We start from the raw sequence: 16420 nt of genomic DNA on the forward strand, positions 1-16420 counted from the left end.
GCATCTGCAAAGGGGAAGAGATTTTCTTTAGTAGACACAAGGGCATAGAGCTGCTCATTAGAGGCAAGTATTTGCTCTCATCCTGGTCCCTCACCTCACCCAAGTGACATGGATCAACCTATGCAACCAGCTACTTTTACATATGAAGTTAAGGCTGAGGCAAGGTGCAGGGCTCGGCATTCAAGCCACGAGGAGAGGTAGGAGGGAGCATGCCCAGCCTGCTGAGCAGCAGAGGTGTTGAGGCAAGTCGATGAAGACAAAAGGATCCGGATGTGAAATATCTGAAGGAAGAGTATTTGACAAATACTTAGCGCTTTCTAAAGTAATCGATCCTTAGCTGGTGAAACCACAGTGTTTCATCAGAGAGGGTGATAGGCAAGTGTTGGGAGCTCTATTTCCTAATACCACAAAAGCCCTGCACAATGAGTTATGTATATTTTTGTTGCCTGTCATTTTGTACAATACCCTTCTCTCAAGCACTGGTCCTCAGAATGCATTCTACATTGTTAGAGGAGATTAGTTTAACTGCAGATTATCTTTTTTATCTTTTTCTTTCATTCACAAAGCACTTCACAGAAATCAGTGCTTGGGAACTGGAGCTCTGAAGCACAGTCTTAACAGTTTATTTATGATCATAGCAACTAATTGCTCAAAGACAAGCCTCAGGCCCCAGGACCATTCCCATCTCACCGAAGTTGGCTGCTGCACTGATGTGCCACTCATCTCCAAGAAACCAGTGTTGTTAACTTGCTTAAGTGGCTTTGCTGGCGCAGGAGGGCAGACAGCTGAATAACTGACCACTGGATAATGCTGACTCCTTCAGTGACAAAAAGACAATGGAGAAAAAAAAAAAAAAAATCAATTTTGACATGTGGTAGTGGTTTTGTTAGCCCAAGGTCTCAGTCAGCTCATAGGAAATTACTGTATAGACGGAGACACTGCCCTGACAAGGCCAGCCTTCCCCTCCCAGCCTTTCCTTTACTTGACAGTGACGGATGCCACCACACCTAGTCTTTGGGCTCCGTTATATCTTAGCCACTGATAGGAGTCACCCCATGGGAAAGTAGGATGGTGGGACTAAAATGATGTCAGGTACCATGAAGAACATTTTCCTTTTTTGCTTTACAAACTTTTGAACCTTATAAGAGGGGAGCCATCCGCTTCTATGCTTTCCCCCCCCCCCCCAACAAATTTTAACAATGCATATCCTGCCAGGAAACGTTACCATGCATTAGTGATAAAGCATTACATAAAAAGGTAAATTAAGTTTCCAAGATGTGAATCTGAGCTGATAAACATATTACAGTTCAACAACTGTGCAGAGAAGAAAAAAGAATACACGGTTTTAGAGAAAGCTTTGGGAATATGGGGGAAAAAAACAGGAAGAGTAGATAAAGTAATGCCATGCTGTCAAAACACTGCTCTGACTATGCATGAAGCATAGCCACCGAACTAAAGCAGATTAAACTAATGGCCATCCATTAACCTTGGGTACATCTATATGGTACAACACAGACCCGAACAGGTGAGCTCAAGCACCAGATGGCTTGCCAACACAGCACTCACCCATGGCATTAGACCCCCCGCTCAGCTAGATAAATAAACTAGAGCCAGGCGAGCCATTTATTCTCACCCACGGGCAGCAGCGGTGGTGATGCTGTGCAGCTCTTCGGTACAAGAGGCAGCAACTCTGCTCCCGGCCGAGTGACGCAGCTGGGCGCAGTCACCCAAAAGGATCGCTGGTATGTTCCCTCTGGGTACTGCTCTAATATGGAGATACTGAAAGAAATTAGCAAGGAGGCCATACGCTGCCTCCTTAACACCAGCAAGCCAGTTATACATTTAAGGGACAATTGTGAGACAATGGCTGAATGGAAAGGCATTTGCAAAGCTCCGAAGTTGCCGGGCGCGAGCCTAAGGTCAGGGGACAGTACTTGGTTAGAAAGAGATTACGCTGAAAGGGGCAGTGAGCCGTTCCCAAGGCAATCGGGCTGTGCAGGGCATGGGTCCTGCAGCATCATCAGACACAGCTGGGCTCTGCCCAGATTTGTGGTGGATGGGACCCTTTAGAGAGGATGCTTGTCACCGGACAAGCTCTCATCCTCGTGCCAAAGGGAGAAGAGCTACCAGTCCAAACCCAGGCCAGACCACCACAGCAGTTGTAGTTACTACAAGGGGCTACAGCTGCAGACCTGGTCTGCACAGAAAATAAAAGTCAGGCAATCTGACATCAAAAGAGATGATAAAACTCTAGAGGAAATTCACTTTACAGGAAAAAAAAAAAAAAATCAAGGAGGGCATAGATGTGTGTTACCCAGCTACTGTACTAAAGGCTTTTACCAGAACTCCCCACCCCACTCCCCTGAACAGTCATTAGGTCAGGAAGAGCGAGAAGCTGCTGAGATAACCCTCCCACTTCACATAGCTTCTTGGGACTTTCCCCAGACAGCAGCAACCTGGCAAACACGATGCCATACAGGATTTAACGAGACCACAGGAAAAGAAATGCCAATTTCTATAGAGCTTACAAACAAAAGGGGCTGACGCTCATCCCAACAAACAAGCAAAAAGCAAGGAGAACAAGAACAGAAGGATGTCCTGGCAGCTAGCTAATTAGCAGAAGCATTACAGTCAGGACTTCCAAGCACTAGCAAGAACTAAGCAGGGTATACACCTTTATGCAGGTTTTTTTTCAGACAGAACAAAGAACAATGTCTGGGGAATTCTTCGCCGGTCACTTTTTGCAACCAAAGTATGCAAGTGCTAATTAGATCATGCCAAGTCTTCATTTTCACACTTTCAAAGCTACTCAATTAAAAGTATGTGTTTTGGCACTGCTTGTCGTTTTAAAATAATTTAGACAAAGCTAAAAACAAAGAAATGCTTCAGCCCCAGGAGATGATAGAGCTGAAGATGGATGAATCATTAGCGTACTGGCAACCTACAAAACTCATAAGAGACATAGACAGACCTACTTTCATGAAACAGTTATTGCCTAATGTGACAGAACACAGAAGACAAAAATAAACCAATAGAAACAGTGAGAAATCAAGGAAACATATAAAAGTGACTGCCTTTTTCAGCACAGTTAATAAGATCAGCAGTCTGTCCTGCAGTATTTTCCTATAGTCATTACCAACGTTTTTTAAAAGCCTCCAGGTAGTTAAGGTTGGGACAAAAACTGGAAAGTGCAGATAGAATCTGGGACCTTCAAAAACTCATACCAGTTGTCTTATCAGTGAGCACACGCTGAGAAATTATGTCAAGTACACAACTACTGAAGCAGTGAGGAATTTGTTGGAAAAGATAATCAGGAGGAATTTTAATTTCTTTCAGTGTTTTGAGTGGCACCTCTTAAATAAGAAACTTGATTGAAAGCATCACTTGCAATTCTTCAAGAAGTTGCAGAAAGGGATGCTGCCACAGTTACAGGTTCTAGGGCATTGATATGTATGTTAATTCGGTTAAGGATAATACCAAGTAGCAAGCAAGTAAGACTTCCTATGTTAGCAGTGTTAAGAAAACTGCTATTGCTGCATATAAATCACTGGCCACCTTCCACCACGTGATAGTGCACCAAAAATAGACTTGTTCCCAGTTCTTGAGATGTGCGTAGTGGTTAGGACATTAGCTTCAGAAATTTGAGGAGAAGGGAGTCCTCTCTTAGCAAATAATGTCACAAGGCTAGGACAGGAGGGAGTGGGAGGCCAGGAGATCTTAACCTGGCTACACTTTGCCTCGTCCAGAGGAAGACACAAGAACAGTGTTTGGGAGAAGGCACAACCATGCCGGCCCTTTGAAGCTAGCAGCATGCTGATTCAAAACCTATTAGACTTCAGGCACCTTTATCTTAGATAGTTACAAATTACCTTGTGCCAACAACAAATTTAAGGCATCCCATCCCTGATGACAAATATCTTCCTTATCTCCAAGAACCACGTGGTTATAAATGAGGTCCCACATCTTGACCCAAAGAACCTGTTGTGGAAAAAAACCCTGTCACTCCTCCAGCTGCTGCAATTCTTCATTTACATAAATTGCCTCTATTTGAGATTCCTTGTCCCTCTGATTTATGGCTTTAAGAAAAACAAACATGAGTTAACGAAATAAGGGAAAAGAGTTAATGAGACAACCTTAGTAGCTTTGACCACACGTAAATATTGCAGCCAATTGTTGTTTCTCTGCCAGCCGATAACAAGAGCAAACATGCAAGTAGATATGTAGCACTCTTTCTTTTCTTCAGAACTTAGGATACGATCCAAAACCACCTCACCTAGGGACTTTAAAGATTAACAGCTTTTTAGTGTTATAGTAGCTCTTCATTTCTCCAGCTATCAAGCTAAATTAGAAGTACAACCTCCTTAAAAAAGAGTATACCATTCACCGCACAAATTTTAGGCCAGGTGGGACTTTTATCATCAATACACTTTATTTAAACTTATTCCTAATTACGTGGATCTGAAAGAAACCCAGACTATTGAAAATCTGGACAGTCTTTCAAGAAAGCATTTATAAAAAGTTAAGTGAGTTTAATGTGCGTGACATTCCAAAAACCAATCCCATCACAACAACAGGTTAGCTTGACTCTCTCTTACAAGGTGCGGGCTCCAAATATTCATGTGATATCATCAAATAAGTCTCCAAACTGGCAAAATACAAACAGTTCTAAGAAATACTAATTCCACAGGAACCAAGAACTAAGAAAAGTCCAAAATGATAGTGGTTATATAAGAGATTGGATTAAGAATAATCTACTATGATGTGTGTGTATTTACAGAAGACTTGGAAGAGCAGGGTTTAAAACAATCACTTGAAGAAAAGTTAGTTGTTAAAGGAAACAATTTGCTGTACTAGATTATATTCATGTGACCAAGGAAAAAAAGTGAGCAGGAACAGAGATCAGGTATTAAATGTTGGCTTGACTCCCATTCTGGATTCCCATGCCCCCACGAGCACTTCCTTCCATTCAAGATGAGCTCTTCTAGCAACACGCACTGAAATTTAGCGGTATCTCGCACAGCTTAAAGTCACGCCCATCACAAGGGGCTTATCTGACATTGTTCCGCTGGGGATATAACAAGTGACCACGTGTGAGATGAATGATTATTTAACGCTTGACTGTTCACCTAAGGATAACGTTTTTATCTTACTCTGCATCTCTGCAGCCAAACCACATCTGCAATGTCATTCTGCGTTGGTAGGACAGGATGCAGGCAGTCAATAAAAAGAAGTTTGCCTTCCTACCTAACTAAACAATTTGTCTTTTAACATCGCTCTTACCCAGCACAGAAGAAGGAAGAATAAAAAGGACATTAGATTGTTCAAAAACTCCGTACCTTTCTTGAGATTTTATTATATGGGATCCTGGTGATCCATCAGAGAGACAGAGGCATGTATTGACAGGAAAGGTCCTTCTCAGGAAGGTTGCTTGCAACATCCAAAAAGCTGGTATTTCTGCCTCCTTATTTTACACATCCGGGGGAGGCAAGGGCTGAATGCAGCACCGGGTCATGGCAATCTCACACAACCCAGATCATTATAGTAATTTTATCATTATATACCATAAAAAGCATGCCAGGCCTTGCTATTAAAACTCCCTGTGTTAAGGTGTCGGTTGATTCACTTCAAGTGATATTTGATTAACAAAATATGAAAACAACATCTGCAAGAAGAGCAAATTTAATGCCACATATGTTTCAGTGAGAAACACTTCCTATTTTCTCAGCTTTTTTGTTATCAATCTACTGTATTGCTATTCCATACCCAGCCAGTTTAGAGCTAAGCAAAGCCTGGGAAGAGCCATGCCAGCTCACAGCGAAGGCCCATCAGGCCCAGCAGCGGAAAACAACATGTGGCCATCCAGAGAATGGCACAATCAAAGTCAGCATGTAATGAAGCTTCTCCAGATTCCACCAATTTGTGGTTTGGGGATTTGCCCAGATGGGGAGGGGTATGCATGCACATGTGTGTGACCACCAACTTACAGCCCTCACTGTAAAGCCTACAGCTAAACACATAAAAAACCCAACTACCCCTCCTACCTACAGCATCCATCAACCTTTCAGATTTGCTAGAGCTCTGCTTTTCTGGACATCTTCCTAGCTGGCTTCTTAGGCTTCCCACTTTACTCCTGGATATCAAGAATTACACTTGAATGTTTTTAGCGTGCCAGAACACTTACTATTTGAATAATGACTTCTCCAGAACTTTTTTTTTATTATTATGAATGTTATGTTTCCAAACAACATTCTTGATTGTTGGACTCAAACAGTATTGCTGTGATAACCCTCTAAGAACCCCATCTCCTCCTGAGTTACTGTTATCCTTACATTAGCTGGGAGATTTTGAGAAGAAACTGACTCTCAGAAGAATTTGGTTGAAATGAATCATTACTCACCAGGGCAAATCCAAAGCTAGCATCCCCTCTGGACAACTAATGGTTCCTAGGTTTTCACCAACAGTTGTAGGCAGTGACTTGCCAGGATAGGAAGCTCTGTTCAAACTATACATGGTGATATTTGTGATGTCTGCTTGAATCAAATCGTTCCTTCCCTGCCTTTGTTCGTAATTATGCCAACAACAGTCACAGCTAGGAAAAGTGAATTGTAGTCTATGTCTTCTGTACAGAAAGTGTTTAAATATTTATCTCTGATGTATGGCTCCAGAAGCGGCAGCTCTAAGATCTCCTGCTGTACTGTATTGTATCTGACACCTCAGTGTTGAACGGAACATGTCCTTTCATGAGCTATAAAGAATTACTATTTCTATCACTTTTGGAAACTTCAGAACTAAAATTCTGGACCCATTATCCTATTATCCAGCAACGCACACTGTACATAAATGAACAATTCTACATCCTTGGCCTTGGAGACCTGACGAGATCAAAAGAATCAGCTGAAAATAGTGCAAAGGAGCACTTTAAGCTGAGGAGGAAACGATTCATGAAACAATAACAACAACAAAAGATACCACTTGCAGGCACTGGTTTCTGAGAAACTGGCAGGTTCATCTGTCATTTTATGTACATTATTTTATGTACATATATGGTACATATTGTTATTGTTTTAATTACCACTGCTGCAAGCAGATGCAGAACTGGAAATCTCTCCTGCATATTGTAGCAAGTAAGAGGGGGTTGGACCCCCAAATTCCTTTCAGGCAGTTCTGAGCAGAAAAAGTCCTCGTCTGGGTACTATTTTCAGACTAAGACTCTAAAATTTCAGCCATAGCATGCAATGCATGAGACGGTTGTCATGAAAAACATTCCACGTTATAAACTACTACTCTAAAAGCACCAGAGATTGGGCCAGGAATCCAAGCCCCAAGTGATATCAAATGACTTATTATGCTATTTCCTTCCACCAATGAAATTACATCTTGCAAGAACAACCAAAACAGATATCTGAAATTAAACAAATTCGGTCTGGCAATTAAGCAGACGGTAAAAGAGCAAAAAGGCTGTGAGGAAAGATGGGTTAGGTTTATCCTTTATACTGACACGCTGCTTCCCTCCTTGATGAGCCTGAGAAATATTGCTGTAATCATCATATCAACATTTTTTTGCCTTCCAGTAATTATGCCACTGTATAATTGAAGCTTCTGAAATTGATGTAAGAACAACTCCATAAAATATAATAAGAACCCAGGGTGGAAGTTAAAGTAGTGAAAATCAGTCAAGAAATAAAGCACCATTTTTCTTCTTTATCAGAATAATTGACAAGGACTGAGGTAAATCCTCTGTCACTGGCTTTCTTTTATCGTAACTCTCTTCCAGAAGATAAAGGCACAGGTTCAGGGAAGCCCTACAGCTTGAAGTAGGAAGGGGACAGTCTAGCTAACTGCAACGACACTCTGACTTCATTCGCTAAGAGTAGGTTAAGTACCTGGAAAAACAGTCTAAGTCAAATACCTTACTCTGCAAAAGCTAAATATTTGAAAGTTACCATAGCACCTCAATATTCCCAAGATGTAACACAAGAGGACAGGAGAGGAACTTCTGAAATACAGCCTCCAAATGCGGTCACCGCAACGCACACCGCTTGACCCTGGCAGGAAGCCGCCGGCCACCTTCTTCAGGAGCGCGAGACAACAAATTGCGGGGACAAAATGTCTCTCCCTCAAGCCGGTGGTGCCACACTGAAATTGTTGGCTCTTGATCAGAACTAACAGTAAGCACAGAAATATGAACTGACAAACCGATCGTCGCTGAACAGCAAGCAGCTCTCCTAGAGGGTGTATGAAGAAACAGAGCTTTAAGGCCAGACAGAAGAAGACAGGGTAGCTCATCCAAGCACTGGATGCACATGCTGGGAAGGACATGATGTTGAGTAATTCAAGCCTGATAGATTTCCCACCACTGAGCCAGGCAGTGGAGGGCTGGAGGAAGAAAATCTTGCTGTCCCTCTCAAGAAGGTATTACATAAAGTCTAACCACACATCTAGAGTATTTCACCATCCCCTTACATTTCACTGTGGCATTTATACCTGTGTGTAAGGTATCACCATTACAGGCTCAGCAGAACGCAGTATATCCCTGGAGAAACTGCTCTCCAGACAGTGTTTTTCTCTCACAGGCACTTGACCCGCAAAGACTGACTCACTGGGTACAGGGCAGCTCCTAACGTTCTCAACTCTTCATGCAAACACACAGATTTCCCTATCCAAAATCCATAGTTTTACCAGTCACAGGTTTTCCCCCTTCCTCCCATTTACATACATAAATTGAATCGAGGTTCCAGTGAAGCCAAGTCCTGCCATTAGTGGCATGCAGCATTACACCGTGACTTTGCACGAAGAGGTCCGTGGCAGGAATCGTCTGCCCTAGCAATGGGAAGATCTTCCCCCAGAGCATCCAGAGGCCATCCAGCGTGCTTGAAACTCAGAAGGCACAGACCTGCCATGCTGCTGCAACAGCAGCCTTATCTTGCGCAAGACATTGGTTTACCAGCAAAAAACCCAGCTCGGTTCTCAGTGGAGCACAGACTAATGGGTTGGCAATAGTGAACCATAAAAATGATCAGCGTGCACATATCAATCCTAACAAACCAATATGCACAGAGACTCTAAAGTCTCCTCTGAGAGCATCAGTTATACCATACATCTGATTTACATTTTTCAAGGAAATAATTGAAGCTGTTCAGCTTGTTCCAAAGGCCCAACAGGAAGGAGAAAATCCTCAAGACACCTATGTGGCAGCTTTGCAGCAGCATGAGACTAAACAAATGGAAAAACCTAAAATAGGTTGCGACAGTTTATCATTAATCAGTATGAATTACTTGGCAGAAGGCAGTATCTCTCAGTGCAACTTAGTGGCACCTTTCCCAAAGAACTAATACAAACACAAGCGCATAGCAAGAGATTCAGGGAGCAAGGGAAAAGGGATGTCATCGCTGATTAAGTTGCTGATGGCAAGAAACAAAAAATGAGACTACATAGGGCAGCACCTGTGTGGATGAAAAACATGACTGGCATGTTCCAGCTACTTCATTTGGCAAGGTTAAATTCACCACGGAAGAATCATAATCATACTACAAAACTCTGAAGTCTTCTGAATTGCTTCCTTGCAGTCAGACACCACTTCGCCACCAGTTCTATTTATTCCAGCATTTGCCCAGGACAGGGAGAATATTCTTCCTCTTGTATTCATAAAAGAATGTTATTTTTGAACATATGAAGGTATGAAGATATAAGAGAGAGAGATAGACAAAGAGAAAGGCATTATCTTTGTTTAGAGCCAGATATAAATGGAAAACTGCAAACAAAGCTTTCAGCTCAGGCAACCTCTATCAAGCCTACAAAGAAGCCCTTGTGCTGGCAGGTCCTGGCAAAGGATCTAAGCACCCAAACTATTCCATTTTTCCAATATATGAAATGGTCTAATACAAAAGATAATTTACGTATATGGATTTGGTATTCCAAACGTATAGTAATCATCACAGCTTTAGTGAACTCTGATTTGGACTCTTGAATAGCTATCAAAGAAATTTTGCTTTGACCCTCAAAATTGGTTTTCAGAGGTTACACAGATAGCGGCAGACCTCTTTCCTATATTTGTATATGGATATACCTGTAATATCTTAGATCCCACTTAAGACTGCCTTTTGCATAAGGTAGTTTTGCATTTACATGTGTCAATAAATACTTAGGTCATTTACTTATTTTATACATACTTAAAAGGAAGAGACAAGTTTTACTGTGTTTCAAGCCATCATTTCCATCGCTATCAGATTTAAACAGAGAAGGTAGAAGGTTCAGCAAATGACCTGACTGAAGACCTTGCATTTGCAAGCCTAAACCCACGTAAACGTCAAGCAAAGACAGGCAGAAAAGGTAGCCAGAATGACTAAAAAGCACCAGGCCAAAGCAGTTCAGACCAGTCCCCACCCTGTTGGAATCACCCTCTCTATTACTTTTGCCCAAAAGATATACAATAGTCTTTAAATTCTCAAGAAGAGTTCAAAAAACATGTTTGGAAAACAATTTGTGGCAGTTCTGTCATCCTTACGTGTGAAAACCCATGTTAAAATTGCTAACTGTAGCTTACATCGCCCAGCAACTAGAGAAAAGGAGTAAGAACTTTCCTTGCATAGCAGTGTTAAAAGATAAACCTGCAAACAAAATAAAATTATCCAGATGTTTGAAAGGACATTGAGTTTGATCAGTAAAAAAAAAAAAAACCAGAGAGAGTGATCTTAATGAAATTCTCAGACATGAAAATGAAAAACGGATTGTTCCACATTTGCATTGCTCCAATCATTTCACACATTCTTCATTCATGTAAAGAAGTGTATTACCACAAAATCTGGAGCTGTGACAAGATAAGCTTTCCATGGACCGAGGACCCAAAATTAGAGAGAGTTCATCATTACTAAAGCTTTGTGAACAGCACTTGTCAAATACATGAGCAATTGCAAACACCTACACAGAGCTATCCAATGCCACAGCATGAAGACAGCTAAATAACAGATATCAAAAGTCACCTCTGACAATCATGCTTTGAACCAGCCTTGTCATCAAACTTCTCCATGCAGTGATAAAGAAGGCCATTCCATGCAAAGAGTGAGGTTTCAACACTTTAGGTATCACTTCTTCCAAATGTTGTAATGGATAAAGCGTTTCAATCTACAGCAGCATAAACCACAATTTAGCTAATCTGATTTGTAGGAAATTCTCTATTCTCTGTCTCAGGCCCTAAGTTCAGTGAAGAAAACAGTAATAAGCTCTTCTGTCAAATCACAGAAAAATATACAGAACTGACCTTCCATTGCTCCTTGGGAAGCAGTTTCACTACCACGATGTCACCATTCAGGGCTCTGTTGCGAGCAACCACTCCATCAATAAAGATATCGCGAGTCCCATCCTAGTCAAAGAGGAAGAAAAATAAATGCCAGACCAAAACATATTAAATTACAGTTGTTATGAGGTTTAAAACACTGTCATCAAAAGAGACACACACCCTGCTGAGACAAACATCCTGCAGTTGTGCACAGAAATGAAATGGATTCACCATATGCCCTTCAACATGCAAAATCTTTCAGCATGTGTATGCGCCAGCACAGTAGTTCCACACTATTTATTCAAGACAGAGCCAAGCCCTCAAGATGTATTGTCTGCAAGCTCTGCTCAGTTCCTCTACAGTTACTCTTGGGAATGGGTAGAGAGTTTTCTGCAGTCACAGCTCCTCACACATTAAGTTCCCAACTCAAGCGCTCAAAGCTATTGTTCAGAACATGTTTACAAGAGAGTCTCTGCAAAGTGCCCCGTGCAGAGGTGCCTGCTGCTCTCCTGGTGAGATGGGAAAGCAGGGACATGCAGCTCAGGTCAGTCTGTGAAGGTGGCCTGGAGAGTGGCTGGGGATGCAATCTCTTTTTTTTAAAATGAGTTAACACCATATATTCTACATTTGGCACAACTAATGTTAGAAGAGATTCCAAAAAACGATGACTACAGATGCCAACAGCAAGCCAGAAGATCTTTTACTGTAACAGACATGTTAGGACACCTTCTCTCGATACTCTGGGTTAACATCCTTGCACAAGAGCCTCTACTAATTGTACACACTATGATTATCCACCCCAGACATGTTTGGCACTTGGCTAATCTAGATTTAGTTTGGAAGATTTTCTTCATGGGGTGAATAAAGATCAAGTTTCCTGAAGAAGCCAACACAAAGATTTTAGTTTTTAAAGGATTGCTCCTTTTGTCCTTTTTTTTTTGGCTAATTATTGACAGTGCTCTTGCTGCTTTCATTTCTGTTTCCCCATAATTCAGTATATGAAAAATTCCATGTGTCTGTTTACAGTGCCATGAATGTGTCAAACAACGTGAGCATTTAGTATCAACATGAGCAGTCAACATAGCTTTTCTAGAGAGCTATCTTTGCATAGTTTTAAGGTATAAAAAAAGAGGATGAGGTTCTTCAGATTAGTACTTCATTGTCTTTCAATGAAAAAACAGCCTCACAAGAATTAAAATCTTAATTACAACTTCAGTAGCTTCTCACAGTCCTGAGTCTCATATGCTTGAGTAAATCCAATCAGAACTACCAGTGTCCTCAGTCTCCAAGAAAAACTTCTTTTATAACCTGAAAACATGAAGCCCTAACATCACATAAATATCTTACTCTGCTTAGATACCAAAACAATAAAACGGCAGAACCCTGCCATGATGTGAAACTAAGGCCGTCCTCCAAGAGACCAAATTACTCTTAGAAAGAAAAGCAGCGGCAGCTCAACAGCTGTGTGAAAGCTGCCTCCCATGACAAGATGCAGAAAAATTGCAAAGCCTCTTGGACCAACATAATTCAAATTGGAAACTGTTCTTTTCAAAAAGCCAGATTTTTTACACATGGTCTTGTGCCTCATTTCTCCCTGCCCTCTCCTTTCTGCCCCAACACTTTACCTAAATCCACCACAAACACAAAAAGAAAAGTTCAAAGTCACTTTTTAAGGAAAATGTCTGCTTTTTTTTGGCTATACCTGTAGCTGCTCTGCACTGCAGGACACAGGCTGGCATTCATGATAATTTGTTTGTTCTATACTTTTTTTCCTTCTCTGCTGTGTCCAAGAAAACACAAGGCAGACCCTTTCCCCCACCCTCTGTAAAGGTGCCTGATGTGTCACACCACCTAGTTAAAGCTGCATCTCCATACTCTGCAAGAGTCTTGTCTTGAACTGCAGCCAGTCACTCTCATCCCAAACAATATACCCCTATATACACACACACACACTTATATATGTGTATGCACACCTATTCTACAGCAGTTAATTTCAATGCCTGCAACAAAGCTGTAATTAGGAAATTGCCATGAGTTTTGGTTTTGCCTCCAAAACCAAACATTTCTATATCTTGAGCTCCAGGTTCATGATTGTTGGGCAAACTTACACACTTCCAAGAACACTTGTGCATCCCACTTTTTCCTTCGGTGTCCCCTACTCTGCACAGCTGGCACTTCAGATTACTAATGCAATTAAAATGGCACTGAATTGCAACAGAACACAATCCCCTGCAAAGTCTCAGCTGCCCCCGGGGTGCATATACCATACTGGCCACAATGGCTTCAAGACTTCTGTAGCCCCCTCCAGGGAGCATGGGGCTTTTACTGCTCGGTGGCCACCTGTGAGCATCACCGGCAGTGCTCTCTGTCCCCCTCCGACAACAGGGAGATCTGCAGTGCTTTCGTCTGCTCTGGAAGTGTCTCCCACAGGCACAGCACAGCCACAGTCACTCCATCACTCGTGCTCAGCAGTATCATCCTTCACACTGCCAATGCCGTCATTTCAAACCACATTACTGTGTGCAGGGCAGACAGGAGATGTGAGGCAGAGATTTAAATGCTCGGGTCCATTCTCTGGGTAGCTTTCAAGAGAAAGGCTCTGAGCCTTCTCCTCAACTCTTCATGCAACAATGAGACAAGCAGACAGAGTACATTTGCAGCAAGAAACACCCTGGGACTTCTGGTGTTAGAAGGTGAACAGCTGTTGCATTTGAACTCCACGAAGCCATAGCCAAGTCAGAGCTGAAGAGAAAGGGGTACAGTGCCCTAGTCAACAGCAGGAGAGAAAGGGTGATTTTTCACAGCTGCAGCTCTTGCAGTATCTGGCAATGATGGGAAGTCCTGCAGAACACGAAGGCTGCAAACCCTCCATTATGGCAAATAATGTTATACAAAGGATAAGCTTCCTAAAGCATCTGTCAGAGTAAGGACTGTGTCCACACCAGCCAGAGTCATCTTCATCCAGATGTTGATTCTGCTTGTTATCAGGGACAAGGCTGGTTCTGGTATTCAGCTCCACAAAGGGCAGAAAAGTAGAAATCATAGAATCATAGCATGTCCTGAGTTGGAAGGGACCCACAAGGATCATCAAGTCCAACTCCTGTCCCTGCATAGGACAATCCCAAAAGAAAGACAGGTGAGATAACAACCTCGGCCAACCCTCCTTAATGTACGTATTCCTGCATGCAGAACAGGGAGCAATCAACTGTGCAAGGCAACAGCTGGACACTAGGGGTGATTAGGGGTAAAGCTTCACATCCAATTAAACTCATGTGAGTAGCTGGATTTCTCCTTTAACCTCGCATTTTGTAATTTCAGAGAGTATGTTTAACAGCTTACACTTACCACACCTACAAGGACACCTGTAAAGGAAGGATCACAGTTCCTTTCACTTACACACAGTGCTGCTCTACTGCTGTACCGGAGAGCCGCTCTGTACTTCTTCCTCTAGTTAATCTTAATCTACTTTGTGCACCCCCGACCTTCCTCTACCCCTGTAATGCCAGCGTTCTCTAACAAAGTGGGCTCCAAAACATTATCCCAAATCAACAACGTGAACTGACAACGGCACGAATTTCAAGGCTTTTAATCCAAGCCCCAAAACAACAGCGCTGTCAGTAGCAGGGACAACAACAGAGTCAGTGTTTCACTGTCTCAGGGCAGGCTCTGCCTTCTCTCCCCCACACCAACAAAACATTTCAATATGAAACTCTCTCTCATTGACGGTAACATTTTGACCAAGTCAGTTCCAGATAAAAAGCCTTGGCTGTGCCAGCTGTGAGGTCACCTTCCCTACTGGAAGTCCCTGAAATTGCAAGAGCCCTTCTTTTCTGTCAAAATAAGGAAAAAAGAGAGGAGAGGCGCAAGCCAGTCCCATGTGACAGAAGCACACCCCAAGCCAACCAAGATACAGTTCACACAAAAGCGGGCACATGAAAAGGAATCACGCATATTATTTCTGGAATGACTTTTCAAATTAGCTCATGCAGCTGATCGAAAATGGAGAGCATATTTGTTTAGGGAAGATTAACTTAAATCAGTGGAAAAATCTATAAAACCTCTGCAGCCATAAACCAAGGGTTTCCGATTACACTATCTGGTGGTCCTCAAACCTGACTTCAGCTGGCTTCTGTGGGACCCAGCTGTATCCCCAATTTCAGCACAAGCTAAGTAAGTAGTTCTTTGAGGTATGAAAAAGCAAGATTTGTTTGGGAATATTTGATTTAAAAGAAAATCCAGATCAAGTTCATTTATTCCAACTCATTCACCTCTGAGTGACCTTTCATACACAGCATAACTCCTATCTTAATGCACCTTTACTTATGAACTTTAAAGCATTATAAAATTACACTTACTGGAGATGGAATGAAGGCTTCATGGTACTTCTTAGGATTTATTCTCAAGGGTCCCTTAAAAAAAAGAAAAGAAGGAGAAAGATTATGCCTGAATCTTATTAATTTTATATAACATCAGTTAAATTAGAGAGCTGTGGGTAATATATCTACTGTGAAACATGAGAGATACATCTAAATTTCCATTATACATTTCAAGTCTTGACAACTTAGCATCCGAGCAATTTCAAGCCAAAAGGCAGTTTCATGATAGGCTTAAGCTGATCTACGGCAGTCTGTCATCGAAGAGATGTTGAATCATTAGTTGTTGCTGCTACTGGGTGAACTGAGGACCCAAGCCCTCCTGTTCCCCTCACACATTTTCTACTGAGCATCCACCAACTTCGTTAACAAACAGACAATAGAAACAACTTGTTTTGCTCTGTTTTGGAAAAGCAGAATGTTGGTTTTGCTTATTTTGGAGGACAAGAGGAAAGAGGAAAAGCTGACCTGCTGAGCTTGCATGGCAGCAGGTATCAGCCTTATGGGGCTCTGGCTGTTTAGGCTGTTCCTGCAAACAGACAGTCGCAGTAACTCTGTGACAAAGAACATTTCCAAAGAAGAATCAAAAGGATTTTCCAAAAACAAACATTGAAAGTCTACAGGATTAAATTCTGTTTAAACACATTTAAAGTCAAACTATCTTAAATACATTTGAAACTCCGGGGTCTATCTATTTCTGCTTTGTTATCTGCCAACTCAAAGCTCAAGTCACCTGCAACAAATTCATATCACCCCTCCGAAGTAAACCAAC

The 16420-nt window shown here is 42.0% G+C and overlaps 1 protein-coding gene across 4 annotated transcripts in view; it reads right to left on the reverse strand.

Moving 5' to 3' along the window:
- Positions 1–16420, reverse strand: part of DIS3L2 (DIS3 like 3'-5' exoribonuclease 2) — a 203712-nt gene that overhangs the window by 156306 nt on the left and 30986 nt on the right. For all 4 annotated transcript variants that reach the window (XM_087740589.1, XM_087740590.1, XM_087740588.1 and 1 more), the window contains exons 5-6: positions 15631–15684; positions 11258–11359 (exon numbers count right to left, since the gene is read on the reverse strand). In XM_087740589.1, coding sequence (XP_087596715.1) covers positions 11258–11359; positions 15631–15684 — 156 coding nt within the window. The remainder of the gene's footprint in view (positions 1–11257; positions 11360–15630; positions 15685–16420) is intronic.

This window comes from Nipponia nippon, unplaced genomic scaffold, assembly GCF_047370975.1.
Source record: "Nipponia nippon isolate SJK-2023a ecotype South Korea unplaced genomic scaffold, ASM4737097v1 scaffold_7, whole genome shotgun sequence".
Lineage (NCBI taxonomy): Eukaryota > Metazoa > Chordata > Aves > Pelecaniformes > Threskiornithidae > Nipponia > Nipponia nippon.